The 13228-nt window shown below is 47.0% G+C and overlaps 1 protein-coding gene across 2 annotated transcripts in view; it reads left to right on the forward strand.

Annotated features, from left to right (window-relative positions):
- DVL1 (dishevelled segment polarity protein 1) overlaps positions 1-13228 on the forward strand; it is an 82631-nt gene that overhangs the window by 45118 nt on the left and 24285 nt on the right. For both annotated transcript variants that reach the window (XM_058161465.1, XM_058161466.1), the window contains exons 4-5: positions 1833-1945; positions 9532-9670. In XM_058161465.1, coding sequence (XP_058017448.1) covers positions 1833-1945; positions 9532-9670 — 252 coding nt within the window. The remainder of the gene's footprint in view (positions 1-1832; positions 1946-9531; positions 9671-13228) is intronic.

Raw genomic sequence — 13228 nt, forward strand, 5'->3', positions numbered from 1 at the left:
ACTTCGTTTATCAGACCTCATAGAGTTTGGGATTAAATGAGCAGGTGAAAAATAACAAAAGATGCCACCTTGTAACCAAAGGGAATTTAAAGCATTTTTTTTTTCAGTTCTTTGAGCCTTGTATGCTAACCAAATAGAAACAATCTATGAATCTGCTTTTTTTTTAAAAAAAGATACAACATATGTATTAGCTGCTGCTAAAAAAGCCAACACAGTTCTGGGCTGCATAAACAGAGGGATAGAATCAAGATCATGTGAAGTGTTAGTGCCACTTTATAATGCCTTGGTAAGGCCACACTTGGAATATTGCATTCAGTTTTGGTCGCCACGATGTAAAAAAGATGCTGAGACTCTAGAAAGAGTGCAGAGAAGAGCAACAAAGATGATTAGGGGACTGGAGGCGAAAACATATGAAGAACGGTTGCAGGAACTGGGCATGTCTAGTTTAATGAAAAGAAGGACTAGGGGAGACACGATAGCAGTGTTCCAATATCTCAGGGGCTGCCACAAAGAAGAGGGAGTCGGGCTGTTCTCCAAAGCACCTGAGGGTAGAACAAGAAGCAATGGGTGGAAACTGATCAAGGAAAGAAGCAACTTAGAACTGAGGAGAAATTTCCTGACAGTTAGAACAATTAATAAGTGGAACGACTTGCCTGCAGAAGTTGTGAATGCTCCAACACTGGAAATTTTTAAGAAAATGTTGGATAACCATCTGTCTGAGATGATGTAGGGTTTCCTGCCTGGGCAGGGGGTTGGACTAGAAGGCCTCCAAGGTCCCTTCCAACTCTGTTGTTGTTATATTTTAAAAGCAAAAAGCTGATACATCCCATAAAGCTGCAACAGTGTATTCGCCTCCAATTAAGCCAGGGACTTGCTTTTCTTAAAATAAATACTTTTCCATTTTATGTCATTGTTTCTTTTCCTTGAGTATTCGTCTTCTTCATATAGTCTTCTTGATATATTCCTGGCCTTGAAGCATGTCCACAATTTATAATGGGTTTAATAGTGGAAGATTTATTAATCAGAAGCAATCCGTGGCGCCTTTTCAAGCGAACACATTTTATTAAAATGTGTCATAAGACTTTGGTGAGGTTATAATAATGAAGATTTATTAACAGGTTCCATATAAATGATAGAGAGCAGTGATGGCGAATCGGAGTGCAGGCGTGCTCGTCTGGACAGCAACCCGGAAGAGGAGCTGCCCAGGGCGCATGCGCCCCCCCAAAAATGAACTTCTGGTTTCCGGCACATGCGCACCGGTCAACTAGTCTTCCGGGTTTCTGGCACGCATGATCATCTGGCTGGCGCGCATGTTCATGCAGGAAAATGGAAGACCAGCTCTTCCAGTTTCTGGTACTGCTGCACGCAAAAAGATCAGCTCATCGTCGCACACGCATGTGCGCCAGAAACCAGGACTTCGTCAACTTCCGGACCTCCGAACCTTTCGCCGCGAGCTTAAGACACATCTATTTATTTGCGCAGGACTGGACTAGATTTTAAATTCGAATTGGTTTTAATGGGGATTTTACTATTTTTATTATCATCATTTTAATTATTCGGCCAATTATAATAAGTTTTTTAATGGATGTTTTTATCTGTATTTATATGTATATTTTTATTTGGTTGTTAACCGCCCTGAGTCCCTAGGGAGATAGGGCGGTATAAAAATACGAAAAATAAATAAATAAATAAATAAATAAACCTGGAAGAGGAACTGGCAATTCCACACGTGCCAGGCAACATGGTTCTGTGTGATTCGCCATCACGGTGATAGAGCTTGCCTTAAGAGCACGCGCCGCATTTGATTGCCCTCTCTTCTTCCTCTTCCCCAGCCCAAATGCCTCAAGCAGCCGAGATGGGCTGGACAACGAAACTGGAACCGAGTCCGTCGTCAGCCACCGGCGGGATCGTCACCGGCGGAGGAACCGCGAAGGCCATGAAGATGGTAAGTGAGCTCTTTTCCTTTGCCTCTGATTGCCTTGGATTGGCCTGCATTTCGGAGGCTAGCCGGGAGCCTAAAACACATCGTTAGGAGGAGTTACAGAGAAAAGAAATAATCAGAAAAGCTTTTAAGGTGCCTGTTGCAAAGGTCTGGGGCAGCATCAGCACACACTCAATGCTACAGTATCCACAGGCATGTAATGACTAAAAGCAAACATTCCCCGTGTGTGCTGAATGAGCATGCAAGTTCATATAGAAAGAGGTTCTATCTAAATCGTTTTTAAAAATGCAGAATCTCCTTTTGAGTTTAACTCCTGGTGACTTCATGGACCGTTTGGTGTTGTTTTCTTGGCAAGAAGGTGGAAGTAGCTTCCTGCTTGTTTTATCCCAGGTATTGGTTTAACTTCCCAGGCTAATGGCTAATGGCCTTTTTAGGAACTAGAAGATGTCTTAGCAGTGTTCCAATATCTCAGGGGATGCCCCAAAGAAGAGGGAGTCAAGCTATTCTCCAAAGCACCAGAAGGCCAGACAAGGAATAATGGATGGAAACTAATCAAGGAGAGAAGCAACCTAGAACTAAGGAGAAGTTTCCTGACAGTTAGAACAATTAATCCGTGGAACAACTCCAGAAGTTGTGAAGGCTCCAACACTGGAAGTTTTTATGTTGGACAACCATTTGTCTGAAGTGGTGCCTGGGCACGGGGTTGGACTAGAACAGGAGTTGGCAACCCGGGGCTCTGGAGCCGCATGTGACTCATCCCTTTGCTGCGGCTCCTTGTCGCTGATCAGCTCCACAATTGATAAGGGCTTTCGGTTAGGACAGGTAGAGGAAAAAGGACGCTGCGCTAGGAGGAGACTCTATGGTGGGGGAACCGACTTCCAGTCGGCAGAGGAAAAAGGACACCGTGCTAGGAGAAGACTCTATGGTGGGGGAACTGGACTTCCGGTCAGCTCCAGAATTGAATGGAGGGCTTCCAGTTAGGACCTTTGTGGCTGTTTGAGGGTTTAAGGTTGCCGACCCCTGGACTAGAAGACCTCCAAGGTCCCTTCCAAATCTGTGATTCCGTACTGTAATGACATTCCGTTTAGGATTCCCACTTTCCTGGAAGTGTGGGGGGTGTATTTTGGTGTTCCAAACATTCCCTCAAGATTTAGAGGGGATTTTATAGGACTTCTTCCAGCCTTACCCACGAATGGTAGGATATGAACCTCTCTCTAGTACCTTGTAGTTCATTTTGGCTGGTTTGCCTGTATCGCCGTGAGCGTATCACTTTTTACTTGCCTTTTGTGAGAATGCTGGTCAGGTCAGAAGCCGGTCAGAGAAACAGCTCTCTTCTGAACGATGCCCTCTCCAGTTGTCTTCACGTCCTCTTCTTCACCCTTTTCCTTCTTCGGAGGGGAGCCGGGCCATCTGTGAAGCAGTAGGCAGCAGCTTTCTTCTGTAATGCCAGCCTCAGTCTTGGGCACACAGATCCTAACACAAGCCTGCAGGAGGGGACGAGTCCTTTTCTGCTGAGGAATAATTGCACTGACAGGGAGTGTGGGGGGTACATGGAAACAAGCCAGAAATGGGCTGTATTTTCCTTATGTGCCAAAATCTGCTTTTATCCCTGTTTGGGGTCTCATTAAGGGAGCCTCTGTCTGCGAGTTTGCTGGTTTTATTTTACTTTAATGGGAAGCAATACGCCTGCTGCCACAGCAGGAGCGAGGGGACGAGTCCCTCGCCCTGGTTTGAAACAATAAACGCCATGCAAGGTTGAGACAATTGACCAATTCCGATTAAAAAGGGAAAAGCAGAATACTTAATTGGAAGTTTAGGAGGGTCTATTTGGAATCCTCATTATGAACTGAGGGTTCTTTGTAGCTGCCAACCCCGCCTCTCGTGTTTCCTAAAGAGAAGCACGAAAGAGAAAAAGCTCCAATTAGAGAGGTAATTAAGAATCTGAGTTTTGTTCAGAACTCCGGACGCGGATGGGGGTGGGTGGGTGTCAAATGTCACTCTCATCATTTTACCCCACTCGATTTTTCCACGAAGGGCAACGTGGTGGATTGGACTGTCTGATACAGGGGTGGGTTCTACTTACCTAGCTAATGGCACCTAGGCACTAGCAGTCTGCAGGTGACGCTTTTTGAATTTGCAACTGAGAAGCGACGAGACGCAGAGCCCCGTTGCAGAGGGTTTACAAGTGAAATTAGGAGCGCAGCGAGTCTTTTTATTCTCTGCACCAGCAAAATCCTCAAAAACAAAAAACATTTGACTGTAGCTCTGCCTAATCGGGCAGCAGCTTATGGGGATGATGTGTGCTTAAATCTAAACTCTTTGATTTTTACTAGGGTTGGGGATTAAGTCAATTTTTTGTATAAGTGTGGTGGGCTTTTTTAAAAAAAAACAACAACACAGAAAATAATTTGATTTCCTCCCTTGGGATCGACAGTGTACCTTCCTTTTCTCACCGCAGGTAGTCCTCCACTTATAACCACAACTGAGTCCACATTTCCATTGCTAAGCAAGGCAGAGATTAAATAAATTTTGCCCGGAGGTGAAATTCAATTTTTTTTTACTACCGGTTTTGTGAGTGTGGCTTGGTGGGCGTGGTGTGGCTTGGTGGGCGTGGCAGGGAAAGGATACTGCAAAATCCCCATTCCCTCCCCACTCCTGGGAGAAGGATACTGCAAAATCCCCATTCCCTCCCCACTCCTGCCCATTCCCTCCCCACTCCTGGGTGAAGGATACTGCAAACTCTTCATTCCCTCCCCACTCCTGGGTGAAGAATACTGCAAAATCCCCATTCCCTCCCCACTCCTGCCCATTCCCTCCCCACTCCTGGGGGAAGGATACTGCAAAATCCCCATTCCCTCCCCACTCCTGCCCATTCCCTCCCCACTCCTGGGTGAAGGATACTGCAAAATCTTCATTCCCTCCCCACTCCTGGGTGAAGGATACTGCAAAATCTTCATTCCCTCCCCACTCCTGGGTGAAGGATACTGCAAACTCTTCATTCCCTCCCCACTCCTGCCCATTCTTTCCCACTCCTGGGTGAAGAATACTGCAAAATCCCCATTCCCTCCCCACTCCTGCCCATTCCCTCCCCACTCCTGGGGGAAGGATACTGCAAAATCCCCATTCCCTCCCCACTCCTGCCCATTCCCTCCCCACTCCTGGGGGAAGGATACTGCAAAATCCCCATTCCCTCCCCACTCCTGCCCATTCTTTCCCCACTCCTGGGTGAAGAATACTGCAAAATCCCCATTCCCTCCCCACTCCTGCCCATTCCCTCCCCACTCCTGGGGGAAGGATACTGCAAAATCCCCATTCCCTCCCCACTCCTGCCCATTCCCTCCCCACTCCTGGGAGAAGGATACTGCAAAATCCCCATTCCCTCCCCACTCCTGCCCATTCCCTCCCCACTCCTGGGGGAAGGATACTGCAAAATCCCCATTCCCTCCCCACTCCTGAGGGAAGGATACTGCAAAATCCCCATTCCCTCCCCACTCCTGCCCATTCCCTCCCCACTCCTGGGGGAAGGATACTGCAAAATCCCCATTCCCTCCCCACTCCTGCCCATTCCCTCCCCACTCCTGGGAGAAGGATACTGCAAAATCCCCATTCCCTCCCCACTCCTGGGGGAAGGATACTGCAAAATCCCCATTCCCTCCCCACTCCTGGGGGAAGGATACTGCAAAATCTCCATTCCCTCCCCACTCCTGGGGGAAGGATACTGCAAAATCCCCATTCCCTCCCCACTCCTGGGGGAAGGATACTGCAAAATCCCCATTCCCACCCCATTTCTGGGACCAGCCAAAGGTGGTATTTGCCGGTTTTCCGAACTGCTCAAAACTTCTGTTACTGGTTCTCCAGAACCTGTTGGATTTCACCCCTGGTTTTGCCCCATTTTATGACCTTTTTTGCCACAGTTGTTAAGCGAATCACTGCCGTTCTTAACTGAATCGTGGGATCAAGCAGCCAAATTTTGATCGTGTGACCATGGAAATGCTCCAACGGTCATATATTGTATGTGAAAACTGGTCACCAGTCGCAAATTCTGAACTCCTAGTGCTTCTGACATCGCTCCCTTCTAGATTATAATCAGCAACTGGTTTTGAAAGAAGCCCTACCGGTTTTTATATATGAAAGAGGCTTTTTAAAAAAAAAAAATAATAATCCTCTTTTTAAAAAAAATTACAGACTTTGGGAATTGCTGAGAGTGATGGCTACATGATAGTTCGTCTTGTTGGGAATGCAAGGAGTCGGGGTGTGTAAGAATGCAGCAGAGGAAAAAACGGTATTTGCACCAGAGTGTGCATTTGGCAGGATCTGGTGCTTGGCAGTAGCTTTGGTCCCATGAGAAGAGAGGAAGGAAAAAGCGCTTCCTGATCCTGTGGCGGGGGGAAAAATGCCAACTCCACGTATACTTTGCCATAATGCTTGAACTGCTGGGCGTACAGTTTGATCATCCCTAGGCTGGAGAAAGACACAATAATAATCCCTTATTTCTCTCAAAGAAACTTACCCGGGCATAAAATAAGGTGTTTTGAAGGTGGGTTCAATAGATTTCCAAGGGTGGGGAGTGGAGCTTCCGCGATGGTCATTGCTGGGATTTCAGCATGCTTGGGCCATGGTCAGCCACTGCAGGACAGGCAAGAAGGGACACACGAGACCCTCCTCCACTGCCATGTTGCTCTCAGATCTGGCTGCAGCAGGAAGCACTGTGCTGGGCTAGGATGGTGCTGTTTGAAGCCTTTGGAACCAATCAAACGCTGCCTAGAAGCTCCGCCTCCTGTACATCACTGTACATCAGAACTGATATTCAGCCGGTTCGAAGCGGTTCGGACGAACCGGTAGCGGAAATTGCAGGTCGGCTCGCCCACCCGCCACGGTTCTATGCTGTCCTATTTAGGCACGTTTTTGAGGCTGGGCGCGCGAAGGCGCGCGAAAGACGCATGCGCTCAGTGCTGGGTGAACCGATTGTTAAATTATGTGAATCCCACCTCTGCTGCAAATATTGGTTATTTGGATGAGGGGTGGGCCAACTGATTGCGTCTGGCTTTTCCAATCCTGGTGTCTTAATCACAATATATGTTAGTTCAGTCCTAGAAAACCAACTGAGAGGTGGCTAAAGACGAGCAGCTGGCAAGACTTCCCTCGGGATTGGTGCACGATTAATTTGTGCGGGACTCCCTGCCGCAAAATATGTAGCTATCGTTCATTTTAGGGCCATGATGGCAAACCTATGGCACGCGTGAGAAAGAAAGCCTCTGGAACCTGGGGAGGGTGAAAAACAGGCCTGCCACACCCACCGGAAGTTGGGAAACGGGCCATTTCCGGCCTCTGGAGGCTTCAGGGAGGCCTGCTAGGCCCAAAACGGGGCATGGGGTGTGTGTGTGTGTGTCGTGCGCACATGTGCAGAGAGGCACTGAATTATGGGTGTGGGCACACGCACCTGCGACGTCCCCAAACCTCCCCCCGCTTTTAGCACGCGACAGCAAACAGGTTAGACATCACTGTTTTAGGGGCTTTGTTAGTCCCGTAAGGAGTTGCCATAAACTGTAGTTGTTTATTTATTTATTTATTTATTTATTAATTAAACTTTTATACCGCCCTTCTCCCGAAGGACTCAGGGCGGTGTACAGCCAAGATAAAAAACAATAAATATACAAAGTTAAAAATCAATTTAAAATACTTATTCAATGGTGGCCGAATTAAAACCGTCAAATTGACGAACCTAAAATACCCCATATAAAATTACAAAAGATTAAAAATTTAAAATTAAAATTTAGAAATTTAAAAAGTCTAAAAAATCAGTCCAGTCCCGCTTGAATGAATAAGTGAGTTTTTAATTCCCGGCGAAAGGTCCGAAGGTCAGATATTTGGCGCAAACCGGGGGGAAGGTCGTTCCAGAGAGTAGGTGCTCCAACAGAGAAGGCCCTTCCCCTGGGGGCCGCCAGCCGGCATTGCTTGGCAGACGGCACCCTGAGAAGTCCCTCTCTGTGGGAGCGTACGGGTCGATGGGAGGCATAGGGTAACAGCAGGCGGTCCCGTAAGTACCCGGGCCCTAAGCCATGGAGCGCTTTAAAGGTGGTAACCAAAACCTTGAAGCGCACCCGAAAGACCACAGGTAGCCAGTGCAGACTGCGCAGGAGTGGTGTTACCCGGGAGCAACGTGGTGCTCCCTCAATCACCCGCGCAGCTGCATTCTGGATTTTTCCCTAAGTTAATTTTGCCATCTCTGCTACTTCATCATCTTCACCAACCTTTCTGGTAACGTGGGGATTTCAGGGTCTTTTTCAGTTTTGAGCATCTACCGGTAGCAATCACACAGCGGTGACCAAATAGAAACACAGAAAATCCAGCCTATTCTTCAGAGTCTGGCTGCAGATTCACCCCTTCCCTTTTTCCTTTCTCTTTCCTCCTTCTAGAAATAGACGGTGTGAGCAAGCAATGTGTGTGGGCCATTAATTCTCTACTACGTGGGAACGGACACCGATATATTTTTCTCTCTCTTTCTCTGTGGGAAACGACCCACCTAGAAAAAAAATGAGGAATCTGTCGTGGGCTAAGCTGCCCATCCTGCTAATCTATAAGAGATATTTTCCCACCCTTCCAGTCCGTAAGTTCAGTTTGGCAGAGATTCCGGGAAATAAAAAGATGTCCGAACTTGCTTACCAGATCAACTAATAGCAACCAACTCCAGGGGACTCTTTTTCTTTGCAATTGTTCTGCTGTGTTCTTTGCCACATGTTCTCCAGCTGTCTCAATTATCCTGCGGGAAAGAAGGTACTAACAAAAGTCTCCCAAGACCTACAGAAAAAGAATTTATGTCTGAACTATTATTACAGAATGTTAACGGTTGATATTCATTTAGATTGTGACAAAACATGTTAGGTGCCTTGAATGCTCACTAGAGAAGGGAAAAAACCCCAGTACAAATCAAATAATTAAAAACAGGTACCATATTTCCACAAAAATGAGACCGGGTCTTATATTAATTTTTGCTCCAAAAGACACATTAGGGCTTATTTTCTGGTTAGGTCTTATTTTGGGGAAAATACGGTACTAAATGCCTCCATCTGGCTGACAATCTTAACTGGGCCTTATTTTTGAAGTAGGGCTTATATTACGAGCATCTTGAAAAATCATGCTAGGAGTTATTTTCTGGTTGGGTCTTATTTTGGGGGAAACAGGGTAATCCTCGACCTACGGCCACCATTGACCCCAACATTTATGTTGCTAAGTGAGTTTTGCCCCATTTGATGGCTTTTCTTCCCACGGCTGCTACGCGAGTCACTGCATTCGTTAAGTTAGCAAGGTGGCTGTTAAGTGAACCTGGCTTCTTACGAAAGGGGATCACATGAACCCCGGGACCCTGCCATCATCTCAGTTGCCAAGCATCCAAATTTTGATCACATGACCATGGGGAGGCCCGCAAGAGCCGTGAGTGCGAAGCTGATCACAAGTCGCCGTTTGAGTCACTAAACGAATGGCTGTAAATTGAGGATTGGTGGTTGTCTTTTCTAACTTCCTTTCTGCAAGGGTTATTTACGTTGTCCATCCTCTGCTTCCTTTGCCTCCGTCTGTTTTGATCTCTGCAGTCTCTCGCATCAATGGACACCCAAAACTTGACCGACTCTGGGAGCCACCGCCCGGTTATGACAGCTCCTCAACCGTGATGAGTAGCGAGCTTGAATCCAGCAGCTTTGTAGACTCGGACAATGAAGAAAACACCAGCAGGTAAGGAAGTCCTTAGCCTCCCCCACCACGCTTTTCAGGAGCGTTTCTCAGACCTCACCTGAGCAGGGGTGGGGCTTCAAAAATGTTAGCAAGGGGTTCTCTGCCCGGTTGCTGGGTGGACGTGGCCATGGTGGGCGTGGCCAGTCGGCATCCTGTATCATGGCGGGGGTGGTGGTGTTTTTTCCCTCCCTGGCTCCAGAGGCTTTCCTCGAGACTCCGGGAGAGCGAAAATGGCCTTCCTGAACTTCCAGTAAGCCCATTTTTCACCCTCCCCGAACCTCCACGCGTGCCCTGCACTTACCTGCATCCAAAACGGGCCGCGTGGGGACTCCTGGGAGGGGTGGGGTGGAGTGGGCGGGGCCAGACAGAAGTGGGATTTAGGGGGTTCTCCGAACTGCACAGAATCTTAGCTGGAGGTTCGCCCAAACCCCTGCGAACCCCCAGCAGCCCACCCCTCCACCTGGGCGATGGTGGGTCCTATAAATACTTTGGAGCACAGTTGCCATTGAGTTAGCTTGCTGAGGCTGATGGCAGCTGAAACTCCAAGCCTTTTGAAGATGCTACAGGGGGTTGCTTTGTCCACATGGCGTCTGAGCTGGTGGGACTCTGATCCAGATTGGTTTCCCCTGCTGCTGAATGTGGGAACCCCTAGCAGTGGCTAACCAACCTCTGCTTCAGAGCACACCTTCCCTTTAGGTCAGTACTAAACAATTGAATGTCCACTAGATATTGGGCTCCAAAAAAAAAAATAGAATACCTAATCCCTCACTGTTTGCCATGGAAGCTAGAATTCACAGCACCCAGAACAGAACACAGTACTAATGAAAAGGAGGACTAGGGGAGACATGATAGCAGTCTTCCAAAATCTCAGGGGCTGCCCCAAAGAAGAGGGAGTCCACCTATTCTCCAAAGCACCTGAAGGCAGGACAAGAAGCAATGGGTGGAAACTGATCAAGGAGAGAAGCAACTTAGAACTAAGGAGAAATTTCCTGACAGTGAGAACAATTAATCCGTGAAACAACTTGCCTCCAGAAGTTGTGAATGCTCCAACACTGGAAGTTTTTAAGAAGAGGTTGGACAACCATTTGTCTGAAGTGGGTGTAGGGTTTCCTGCCTAAGCAGGGGGTTGGACTGGAAGACCTCCAAGGTCCCTTCCGACTGTTATTCTTATTCTACTCCTAACAGGGAACCATCATTTCTTCCATTTTGAGAGCTACTGTAAGTCTATGACTAGTGCTGGGAACCGCATTGGCCTATTTTGTCACAGCGTCGCCCCACTGGCTGAGGTTTGGCTCTGGTTTGCTGCAATCTAGAGAGGCTTTTCACATCTGTGGTTGTGAAATCAAACCTCTCGCAGACTGCCTATGTGTGCCTTGCCTTGCCTTGTCCTCCTACGTTCGGTTGTAGCTCCCATCATCTGTGCTGTTCTGTTTAGGACTGGCCATTTCAGACGGACATCATGGGCTGCTGTGACTGGGTCCATCAGGCCACTCGCCTTATACCCAAAATGAATCCAGCACTAAATTTAATATTATCCTTTTAGTCTGTCTTTATTTTTTTAATTTTTAACCTTTATTAACATTTAAAATCCTAAAATACAAGTCAAAATACATCTATAACAAAAGCACATCCATAATAATTGTACAACTCAACGTCATTCTGACAGTACATAATTCTTAACTTTGTACGTCTGTTCCCAAATATTCCTACTTAATCAACAGATTTAAACACATTTTGTATCTTATTTTATTCTATACATTCCTTATTTTTAATTTCTATCCATCGATACCAATTTTCCCAAGTTAAATTGTATTCCGAGTCTTCCTTATTATTTAATTCTAAGGTAAGTTTGTCCATTTCTGCATTCGAAAATTTTCCGGATTATTGCAGTCTGTTGGTATAGAAGAAATTTTCCAGGCTTGTGCAAGTACAATTCTTGCTGCTCTGGTTATGTGAATAATCAAATATTTAATCCTTTTAGGCTAATTTCCTTTAATAATCCCCAGAAGAAACAGTTCAGGTTTCAATTCTATATTACAGTGTGTGATTTCTTTTAGCCATTTTTGTATTTTAATCCAAAAAATTTTTGACTTCTGGGCAAAGCCACCATATATGGAAGTAGGTACCTTGTACTTGTTTGCGTTTCCAGCAATTAGGTTTTAATTACTATTATTTTTTTTAATGATGATAAGCCGCCTAGAGTCGCCTCCAGGTGAGACGGATGGTAAATACGTTGCATAAATAAACGAACGGAAAAATAAAAACAAAACCCCTCCCTCTTTTACACCCGAACCCCCCCAAAACTCAGAAGCCGCGAGCATAGCAGGTTTCCTTTCTGGCGTGTGCAAAAAACGCCGCGCCAGGCAGCCAGGCAGAGCAAGAGAATGGAATGTCTCCAGGTATGTTCTCCCGTATTCACAAAGGTGATTTTCATAAGACCATGAGATGTTCCGGGAAGGAGGGGAGCGAATAAGGAGGGGCTGCGCTCGGCGGGGGAGACAAGGAGACTTTTGTCCACTGCTGCGAAAGGGGCATTTGCAGTCGGTATTGGGGAGGCCTGTTGTGCCAGTTGGGGGTGGGTGGGGTGGGGGTTCAAAGCTTGTCCCGTTAAAATAGGGAGCAACGTTGCGGTTCCGCTTGGATGTGAGTATTGGACTTTCCTTCCTCCCTCCCTCCGTTCCTTCCTTCCCTCCCTCCCTCCCCTTCTTTCTCTTTCCTTTCTTCCTTCTTTCCCATTATTCTTTCCTCCATCCCTCCCTCCCTCCCTTCCTCCTCCTCCCTCCCTCCCTCCCCTGCTCTTTCTCTTTCCTTCCTTCCTTCTTTCCCATTATTCTTTCCTTCCTCCCCTTCTCTTTTTTTTCCTTCCTTCCTTCTTTCCCATTATTCTTTCCTTCCTCCCTCCTGCCCTCTCCTTCCTTCCCCTTCCTCCCTCCCTCCCTCCCCTGCTCTCTCTCTTTCCTTCCTTCCTTCTTTCCCATTATTCTTTCCTTCCTCCCCTTCTCTTTCTTTTTCCTTCCTTCCTTCTTTCCCATTATTCTTTCTTTCCTTCCTCCCTCCCTCCCCTTCCTTCCTTCCTCCCTCCCTCCCTCCCCTGCTCTTTCTCTTTCCTTCCTTCCTTCTTTCCCATTATTCTTTCCTTCCTCCCCTTCTTTTTCTCTTCCTCCCTTCCCTCCCTCTCATTATTCTTTCCTTCCTCCCTCCTTCCCCTTCTCTTTCTTTCTTTTTCCTTCCTTCCTTCCTTCCCATTATTCTTTCCTTCCTCCCTCTCCTTCTCTCCCTCCCTCCCTCCCTCTCCTCTTCCTTCCTTCCTTCCCTTCCTTCTTCTTCTTGATCTCTCTTGTGTGTCTCTGTCCTTTTCATTCATGTTTCCTTCCTGTTATCTTCAATGTATCAGGTTCAAGTTTGGATAAGGGCTGCGAACTCTGTCTTTTTTTTTTTAATTCACCAGAGGCTTGGGCAGGGTGCTTCTAGGCATGTGAAGAGTTCTCGCCTGGGACTGTAAGGAAAGAGGCCGAAATTGGAAAGAGGCCAACAGTAGTCCTGAGTTTCCTTGACTTT

The sequence above is a fragment of the Ahaetulla prasina genome, chromosome 18, assembly GCF_028640845.1.
Source record: "Ahaetulla prasina isolate Xishuangbanna chromosome 18, ASM2864084v1, whole genome shotgun sequence".
In the NCBI taxonomy this organism is placed as follows: domain Eukaryota; kingdom Metazoa; phylum Chordata; class Lepidosauria; order Squamata; family Colubridae; genus Ahaetulla; species Ahaetulla prasina.